Below are 9,674 nucleotides of genomic sequence, written 5' to 3' on the forward strand. Positions count from 1 at the left end.
TTATGTATATTAATTAGTAAGCAATACACTGAACCACTGGAGCAAACGCTTGTTCGCTGGTTTACCTGTCCTGTCTTCACCAACCTGGTTTCCAGTCCCCAAAAATCTGGGTAGCCAATAAGCCTTTGGCTCCATTAATGGTGAAGTGTAAAGCCGGGATTATCTCCAAAGATCATCTGCTCCCGTGCCTCACTGACACGTGGAGAAGCACAGCTTTAAAACCAAAGCCCCGCGCCCCACAACGGTCCCGGCCCCGGCCCCGCCACCAGCCGCCGGCGCGCGCCTGCCGCTGGGGCGGACTCGGCACGTGGCGCTCTCCCGCGCCCGGGCGCCCACAGCCCGCCCAGCCGTCCCGGCATGCCGCGCGCCGCACACGTGACCCCGCCCCCTGCCATTGGCCGGACGGGCGGGGCGGGCCGCCGCTGTGGCGCGAGCCGGCCGAGCGCGGCCTCACTCGGCTTCACTCGGCTTCACTCGGCGGCGGGCTGCCTCCGGAGCCGCTGGGAGGTTCGGGCTCCGTGCGGGGGGGCGGGCCGGCGGGCCGGGGGGCGGGCGCTGCGGCCGTGGGCGCCGCGCACGCGCGGGGAGCAGCCTCGGAGAGCGCGCGCCGGCGGGGGGCAGCCCCGCGCGTGGCGGCAGATGTGCTGGGGCATCCCTGTCACGTGACCGCAGAGGCCAGCGCCCAGGCGCCTACCTGGCGGGGGGCGGAGCCCATGCAAGCCACACCTCCTCCAGGCTAGAGCCGGGGCCTACCTGGCGGGGGGCGGAGCCCATGCAAGCCACACCTCCTCCAGGCTAGAGCCGGGGCGTGGGAGGGGGGGGGGGTGACCAAAGAGACAGGCCCCTCGAGGCTGTAGGCAGGGCGTTGGAGAGGTGTTAGGGGAAAATTGGGGGAGTGCCCACCCTCTTACTACCATGGTAAATAGAAGGGGCCTGGCGCCTGTGGGAACCGAGGCCCTGAGGAGATGGAGGGGTTCAGGATTCCTGGGGGGAGCCCCAGATCCGAGCTTGAAACGATGGAGTCGGGGCCAATGAGCCGAGAGGGGTTTGGGTCCTGGTCCTGGCTTTGCCCCAAATAGCAGTGAGCGCTCAAGCAAGCCCCTGCCTCTTTCTGGGCCCCGTTCGTCACGCATCCCCCCGGGCGTCGAGGGGCCCTCCGTGGTCCGAGCCCTCACCCCTGTGGTCTGCCGCAGGATGGGCCTCTCCGCCGCAGCCCCGCTGTGGGGCCCCCCGGGGCTGCTCCTGACCATCGCCCTGCACCCGGCTCTCTCCCTGCGCCCCGCCAAGGCCTCGGCGCCGCCGCACCGGGACTACTGCGTCCTGGGCGCCGGGCCCGCGGGCCTGCAGATGGCCTACTTCCTGCAGCGGGCCGGGAGGGACTACGCGGTGTTCGAACGCGCCCCGGAGCCCGGCAGCTTCTTCACGCGCTACCCCCGGCACCGCAAGCTCATCAGCATCAACAAGCGGTACACGGGCAAGGTCAACGCCGAGTTCAACCTCCGCCACGACTGGAACTCTCTGCTCAGCCACGACCCGCGGCTGCTCTTCAGACACTACTCTCGCGCCTACTTCCCCGACGCCGGCGACATGGTGCGCTACCTGCGCGACTTCGCAGACAGGCTGCGGCTCCACGTGCTGTACAACACAACCATTGCCCACGTCACTCTGGACAAGGATCCGCGGGCCTGGAATGGCCATTACTTCATCCTGACCGACCAGAAAGGCCAGGCATACCGGTGCAGGTAAGGGACCGGGTCGCAGAGAGGAACTGACACCCATGGTTGGCTGGTAGGTGTGGGAGGAATGGGAGAATAGGGGCATTTCTGCCACTCCCTGCTCCTGCTGAAATTCACTGCTAAGAGGTTCAGCTCAGCCATCATTTGCCAAATATGTTTTGAAAAACAAATTGTGATCTACTATGTTTGGAAAATACTAACCAATTCTTTCCTCCATAATTTGTCTTTAATATCTGCAAATTCACAGTGACACTCCACCATTGAGTTTTCAGCATTGTCTAAGCTTATGTACCCACAAAACCCTTTTCACAGGGTATCTCCTAAACTAGTGTTCCCCAAAATACTTTCTGGGAAGTGCTGGGTCAAATGTCCAGCATTCGACGGGCTCAGCAGGATGTCAGAACTGAACAGGTGTGGAGGCCCAGCAGACACTGCCTCCAGCATTCAGTTTTAGCTTGCTTTGGCTTGGGAGAAAGCTTAATATCCTGTAGACAAGCCAAACTCAGACTCACGTGCTCAGCAGCACTCATTCAAGCCTCACAAGGACCCCGTGGGGGAGGCTCTCTGATCCCCATTTTACGGATGAAGAATTGAGACCCAGGGCGGTTGAGGAACTGGTGCTGTCATGGTAGAGGTGCAATCTGAGCTCTTATCTTCCTGCCCCAAAGCCTGTGTTCTTTCCGCAGCACTGGTCGGCCTCTCCCTTCGGGGCCATGAGCCTAGCACCTGGCTCCAGGCAGGTGTTCACACAGCGTTCATCTTCTCATGCCCTTTGCCAGAGGCCCAGTCTTGCTCCTGGCTTGTTACAGCCCAGGGAAAGAGGGTTGTGCCCATTTGGACCCCCGCATTTTAGGGAGCCATGCTCAGCATGGGGGGGTCAGATATGAGCAGAGTGGACAAAGGTCAGAAAACAGGGAGTGCTAGGGGCTGCGCGTGCCCCTCCTCCAGGCCACCCGGTTCTGGTTTTGAAACCAGCCTGTGATCAAACCATTCTGCAGGCCGGCAGGGCCCAGCTCCCCGGCTGCCCACCACTGCAATCCCCACCGAGATGGAGAGCGGGACTTTGGAGTCGGGCTGCTCCGTGGTCAGATGCTGGCTCTGCCGTCCTAGAGCTTCGGAGGCCGTGGGCCCGCAAGGCCTGTGTCTCACCTGGAAAGCAGGCTCGGGGTTGCTCTGAGCAGGAGGGGGATGCATCGAACACTTAGTACCAGGCCTGGTACAGAAGTACTGCCCTGCGGATGCTGCATCTGCCAGCCACGTCAGAGAGGGGAAGCGGAACACCCAGTTTCATTTTCATCACTGGGGGTGACACTTGGTCTGACTGCTGTGTTCAGAATTAGGGGAATTATTCCATTTCTCATGGTGTCTCCCTCTCCTCAGAGAGTAAAATTCATCCTCATGTCTAGGATACTCCCAGGAAGGCGTAAAGAAAACTATACCCACTGGAGCGAGCTCAGCCAGGGGCTCGGCCAGGTCTCTCCAAGACACTGGGGTAGGTCAGGGGACGGATGAACGAAGGAAGGAAGGAAGGAAGATCCTGTTTTCTTTTAGGAGCCAGCAGTCTGGGTGAGGCAGGCAAGCCAGGCGGGCAGGTCCAAAGAATGATATTCCCCCAGTGGTCTTAGAGCTCGGAGCCTAAGCCATCTTCCCTCTGTCCCCCACCTGCAGTGTCCTTCTTGTAGCCACCGGGTTGTCAGTCCCCAACCAAGTCGACTTCCCTGGCTCCGAATATGCGGAGGGTTACGAGTCTGTGTCCGTGGACCCCATGGACTTTGTGGGTCAGAATGTGCTGATCCTGGGCCGTGGGAACTCGGCCTTTGAGACAGCAGAGAACATCTTTGACGTCACCAACTTTATCCACATGCTGAGCCGCTCCCGGGTCCGGCTCTCCTGGGCCACTCACTACGTTGGAGACCTCAGGTATGCTACACAGCTGCTTGTGTGTTCTGTACCACCAGCCCCCTCGAAAGCCTTTCCCGACCCCCACTGGACCAGCCATCCCTTCGTCCGAGTCTCCTTGCACCCTGTACAGACTCCTTTCTCTCCCCTGGCATTTCCCTTGGCCCCCAGGGCCATCAACAACGGCCTGCTGGACACCTACCAACTGAAGTCCCTGGACGGGTTGCTCGAGTCCGACCTCACCAATCTGGCCCTCGTGAAGGACCGCGAGGGCAGGTTCCACGTCACCCTGAAATATCTCCTGGAGGAAACCAACCAGACTGCCGACGCCATCACCCTCCCCCAGGATGACAATGACAACTTTGCCATGCGCGATGCCTACGACCGGGTCATCCGCTGCCTGGGCTGGAACTTCGACTTCTCCATTTTCAACAAGTGAGTCCCAACGCGGGAGGAACTGGGTCCCTTAGCAAACCCCGTCTGACGCCTCCCTGGGGGAACAGAGTCACCGGTCCAGCAGGGCCAGCGACAGGGCTTTCTGCACTGCCCCCTCAGAACAGGTGTGGCTGCTGCCTGGTTTCCCACCCAGGACATGAGCTCTCTGTCCACTGGGGGCCCCAAGTGGCCCTGTGGCCCTCCGTCCTAGAGGAGCAGAAGCGGCGGGTCCCCTCTGCATGGCGGTCCTGCAGCACAGATGGGAGAGCGAGCTCAGACAGCATAAGGAGGTGCATTTGCTGAAGGGCAGTGTAGCATAGTGGCTAAGAGTATGGGCTCCGGGTGAGTGACTTCACCACACTGCACCCCAGTTCCTTCATCACTAAAGTGGGGATCAGAGTTTCTTTCTCATAGGGCTGTCGTGAAGACTGTATAGGAATGTGCTTGGCAGATACTATATGCTCAATAAAACGTTAGCTGCTAAAATTATTTACACTTGTACTTTGAGAACTGCTTTGTGGCTCCTCGTCTTTAGACTTGCGGCCCCAGTAGAGAATCCCTCCAGCCTCTCGCTTTCCTTCTGGCCAAGACACGGGCAGACAAAGAGAAACTGGAGGCCCGTCCCGGCCCCTCCTTTCCCATCAGGTCCAACAGAGCTCAGTCTTAGCCCAGAGCCCAGCCTCGAGGCAGGCTTGAATCCTGGCTCTGTCCCTGGCCCACCACATCTTCCACCTGAGCCTCAGTTCCTCCATCTGTTAGATGGAGATGATCACCCCGCCTCCCAGGGCCGTGGGCGTGGTTTAAATGCGAAAAGGGCTATAAGCACTTAACCCAGTGCCAGGCCTGTAATCAGTGTTTCATACACAGCAGCAATTTGTATTAACAACCCTTTCCACTCATAGGTCCCTCAGACTCTCTTCTGGGGGTGAGTTCAGCAAGAAGTACCCGCTGGTCAAAGCCAGCTATGAGTCCAAAGGAAGCCGGGGTCTCTTTGTCCTGGGCACCGCCAGCCACTCTGTGGATTACCGCAAATCTGCTGGGGGCTTCATCCATGGATTCCGGTACACAGGTGAGCCCGGCCGAGAGGGCCGCTGAGCCCCAGACGGAGCAAGCACCCAGAGCCTGTAAACGCACTCCTGATTTCCAGCAGCATTAAAGGGAATTGCTTATCAGTAATCGATTGTCATAAATCCTTGTCTGGGCCAGATGGCAACAGGTTTTCACGGTCTGAGGATATATCTAGAAAAGTATCAGATAAGGTGTAAAAGGACGCACACCTCGGGGTGGCGGCTTCTATGCTTAAGTCCTGTGCGAGTGAAGCACCATGCGTTGGCAAGAACTTGGAGCTTGCGCAGTGCTAACCTGAGGTCCTCCCCAGTGGGCGGCTTAGAGGGGAGGCTTCACAACCCCTGCAAGCCTCTGTGGGACATCCCTGACATCAGAGATGTAGACGAGGTGAACTCTCCACCCTCGGGGGGCGTGGTGAGGACTAAAGAAAACAGTACCCAGGGACCGCGCAGCTGGGAAGCATCACACACATGTACACACACACACACACACACAGACTCCTTGGGTACGAACAAATTTCAATAAAAGTTGCAATTGGATTATATCAGTTCTTTTTCAAAACGCTAGCTGCTGAGCGTATAAATTTCCTGCACTCTGGGTAGCTCATTGGGTTGTTGGATGGGTGCTTGACTGCAGTCACAGGTTTTCCCTACGGGAGTCTGATAGACACAGGGACTGTGAGAAGCGGCGAGGTTTCAGCAGAAGGCTCTGTGTCTGGTTTTGCCATCCCACGTGTGGGGTGATAGTGGTGGGACTTCCGTATGCAGATGGCCCAAAGCAGGGGTGGGCCAACTGGCCTGGGGACCAAACCCAGCCCCACCCATTCATTTAGCCATCCTCTATGGCTGCCTTCGCACCAGAGGCAGAACTGAGTGGTGCAACAGAGACTGTGTGGTCTGCAAAGCCAAAAATATTGCCCATCTGGCCCTTTAAAGAAAATATTTGCTGACCCTGCTCTAAAGGCATCTTGGAGCCAAGCATACAGGTGTGTGTTGAGTTCAGAGAAGTTGATGAGGACTGGACATCCCTCCTCGTGATGGAAGGTAAGATCTTAAGTGCGGCATGCTGTTTCTTCCCTCTGCCCATTTCAGTGCGCGCTGTTCACCGGCTACTGGAGCATCGCCACCACGGCGTCCCCTGGCCCTCCACTGAGCACCCTATCACGCAGCTGACCAGCTCCATCGTCCGGCGCGTGAACGAGGCTTCTGGGCTCTACCAGATGTTTACTGTGCTGGCCGATGTCGTCCTGCTGAAGGAGTGAGTAGCCCCTGCCCCCCGGCTCTCCCCTCCACCCTGCCTCACCGCTCACCCTGCCAGAGCGCTTCCCTTCCTGTTCCAGGTGAGGAATAGCCCAGTGGTTCCTTGCTGAGGTGGAGCCTGCATGGGGCCAGGGTATCTATTCTGGGGAAAAGTCAGTGAAAGCAACACGACAAGCTCTACAGACAGACAGACAGACGTGGGTGTGAATCTCTACCTGTGTAACTTGGGGCAAGTTGCTTAGCCTCTCTGAGCCTTTCTCTCATCTGCAAAATAGAGATAATAACACCTACCTGGCAAGACTGTGGGAAGGAAAGCATTTGGCACCACACAGATAAGTAGTAAACTGCAAGGAGGAGAGGTACCACCGTGTGGGTATAAGAGTGACCTCGGGCCAGGACCAGGTTGGCTCCTTCTCGATCAAGTGATAATCAGCAGATCACAGAGGACACTTCCTGAGAGGGAAATGGTGGAGAGCAGTGGGGAGAAGGGCTGGGGGGTAGGGAGGAGGGCCTCAAAGGACAAGTGGCCAGTGAGGAGCAGAGGAAGAACCCTCAGTCAGAGGGAACAGTCAGGGGAGCAGCACCCCCTGCTCGAGGCATGCAGGAGATCCAGCAGTGCTCAGCTGTAAATCTCGTCAGCTCTACCTGCGGATTCTGCCTAGAATCTGACCGCCTCTCACCAGCTCCGCTGCTGCCACCCCAGTCCGGACCACCAGCGTCTCTCCCTGCACCAATGCAGCAGCCTCCCACCTTTGCCCCTGTGGTCTGCTGTCAACACGGTGGCAGGAGTGGTCCTTTTAAAACTTGAGTCGCACGGATTCATCTCTGCTCAGTACTCTCCAGGGACCAGTCAGAGGAACCCCAGAGTTCCCATCCTGGCACACACAAGCCCTCTTTGACCTGCCCCTGAGGACCCCCCGACCCCTTCTCTTGCCCCTCCCCCTTGACTCCCCTCCAGCCACACTGGCCTTCTTCCTGTCCTTTGCGGACACCGAGGCGTTCACTCCCTCCTGGGGCTTTTCCATTACGTTCTCACAGCTGGCTCGCTCTTCCCCGGGTAGTGGTTTCAGGTTGCGCCAGGTTTTCTGCAGTCTACCCCGTGTGTAAGTCAGGCCTCAGCTGTCACGTGATATGAAAGCGCGCTGTATGGGGCTGCTCAGAGTCTGCACGCTGTTTGATTGTCAGTTGGTTGGAGGGAAACACACACACGTGCACGCGCGCACACAGGCACACGCTTGTCAGCTCTGCCGAAGCAGAGGGTCTGGCGTCGCCCCCACCTGCACACGTGGCCGTTATCCCCAGGGGTGCCACAGCGTTTGAGTACCTGGAGGAGTTCCCCATGCAGATGCTGGCCCAGCTGGAGATGATCACGGGACGGAGCGCCAAGCACGGGCTCTTCGTCATCAACATGGAATATGGCAGAAATTTCTCTGGACCCGACAAGGATGTCTTCTTCTATGACCGGTCTGTGGGGCACATAGAAGACGCCTGGCAGTCTAACTTCCTCCACCCCGTCATCTACTACTACAGGCACCTCCCCACCGGTGAGCTGGCTCCCTGCCGTCCCCCGCGCATGTGCCTTCTTGAGGTGGGCTCTCCCCGGACCCCACTGTCTGTCGAGTTGTCACTGTTAACCCCTCACGCAGCACTCTCAGCTGACGGAGAAGGACCCCTGGGGGATCTGCCCAGAGACCAAATGGGGCAGGAGATCCAAGAATGATAAATGGTATTCTCAGATTCTGGTGCATACGGTGACCCAGGCAGGCCACACAGGGAGCGTTGTAATCTCCTCCTCCAGGCACCATGTAGTAAGAGGGCCACTGTCATGCTGTAGCGTCTCCAAAGGAGGCTGACCATGGAGCGGGGAGGGAGGACCTGGAGACTGACTGTTAGAAGGAACTGGAACTGGTTAACCCAGGAGCGTGACAGTAAAGAGTACAGAAAAGCTGGACAGGGCTCCCAGCTGTCCTTTCCTCACTGTGTGACCCTGGACCATTACCTAACCTCTAGCCTCAGCTTCCTCATCTGTAAAATGGGGATAACAACAGTGCCTTCCTTGTAGGATTATAGGAGCATAAATGAGATAACACAGGATGCCAGCACGGGGCCTGGCACAGAATAGCTACCGCAGAGGAACTGCCTGGAGAGCATGACTCCTGCTTCAGAATTTGCAGGGCTGTCACTGGGACGAGGAGGATCTAGAAAAAGGCAGAGGTGCTGTCAACAGGAGTGACAGGAATGCAGGTTTATATTCAACATAAGGAGCAACTAATAGGGAAAGCTGCCCAACAGTGGGATGGGTTGCCCCTGGAGCCGAGTTCCCCAGTACAGGGATGGTCAAGCCATGGCTTGTGACGGGGATGCCACAAAGGCAGTCCACACCAGGTGGGAAGCTGAATACATGAGTTCTAAGAGCCCTTTCGATGCAGGAAGTCTCTCCACAGAAAGGCCACTGTTGAAGCAGCCAAAGTAGACATTGGTCCACATGAGTCTTAGAAAAATACCAGGTCCAAGTGATTAGTCTCAGTTCTGCCCTCTGATGCCACTAGGGACAAGTCTAGTCTAGTCTTTCCTCCTCATGCCAACCTTCCAGACATTTGGAGATGGCTGTGGAACAAACTGACCGCGGCCCAGCGCAGGGGTGTATCAGGAAAGCCGAGCTGGAGGGAGGGAGGCATGTAGGATGTCGGGAGCCATTCGGCTCTGACGCGGCTCGCTCCTCCCCACAGAGCAGGAGGTGAGGTTCCGCCCCGCAGACTGGCCCCTGCCTCGGCCCACAGCCATCCACCACATCGTGGAGGATTTCCTGACAGACTGGACGGCCCCAGTGGGGCACATTCTACCTCTGAGGCGCTTCCTGGAGAACTGCTTAGACACCGATTTGCGAAGCTTCTATGCAGGTAACTTAAGTTCCCAGAAGGACAAAGAGGTTGAAAAAAGACCAGATAGACCCACGCCCTGTGGGGTTTCAGGACTTGCATCTAGAATCCCAAACCCAAGCCTTCCATTTCCTACAATGTGGTAGACTAGCTATTCACAGAAACCCCTCCCAGGACAGCACACCTGACAACGCCGAATAAAATGTCTTTTTTAAAGAACCAGCAGGAAAATAAAAGAACTCTCCAGAGGCCAAATACTAAGAAAGGCACAAACCCATTGCTAGATGAGGAATACCTGCTGATGGTCAGTAGCCTAGAGCCTGGGTAACCTCCTGCACTTAGGTATGGGAAGGTGAGGCTGGAGCAGGTTGGGGGGGGGAGGTGGGGCTGGAACAGGT

At 57.6% G+C, this 9,674-nt stretch overlaps 1 protein-coding gene across 4 annotated transcripts in view; it reads left to right on the forward strand.

Annotated features, from left to right (window-relative positions):
• Positions 1-418: 418 nt before the first annotated feature.
• Positions 419-9,674, forward strand: part of FOXRED2 (FAD dependent oxidoreductase domain containing 2) — a 15,851-nt gene continuing 6,595 nt past the window's right edge. For 2 of the 4 annotated variants that reach the window (XM_046646786.1, XM_046646785.1), the window contains exons 1-8: positions 419-507; positions 1,194-1,742; positions 3,405-3,656; positions 3,807-4,070; positions 4,973-5,139; positions 6,230-6,395; positions 7,700-7,941; positions 9,127-9,297. In XM_046646786.1, coding sequence (XP_046502742.1) covers positions 1,195-1,742; positions 3,405-3,656; positions 3,807-4,070; positions 4,973-5,139; positions 6,230-6,395; positions 7,700-7,941; positions 9,127-9,297 — 1,810 coding nt within the window. In that variant the 5' untranslated portion in view covers positions 419-507; position 1,194. The remainder of the gene's footprint in view (positions 508-1,193; positions 1,743-3,404; positions 3,657-3,806; positions 4,071-4,972; positions 5,140-6,229; positions 6,396-7,699; positions 7,942-9,126; positions 9,298-9,674) is intronic. The other 2 variants (XM_046646789.1, XM_046646787.1) reach the window with 1 other exon arrangement.

This window comes from Equus quagga, chromosome 19 (assembly GCF_021613505.1).
Source record: "Equus quagga isolate Etosha38 chromosome 19, UCLA_HA_Equagga_1.0, whole genome shotgun sequence".
NCBI lineage: Eukaryota > Metazoa > Chordata > Mammalia > Perissodactyla > Equidae > Equus > Equus quagga.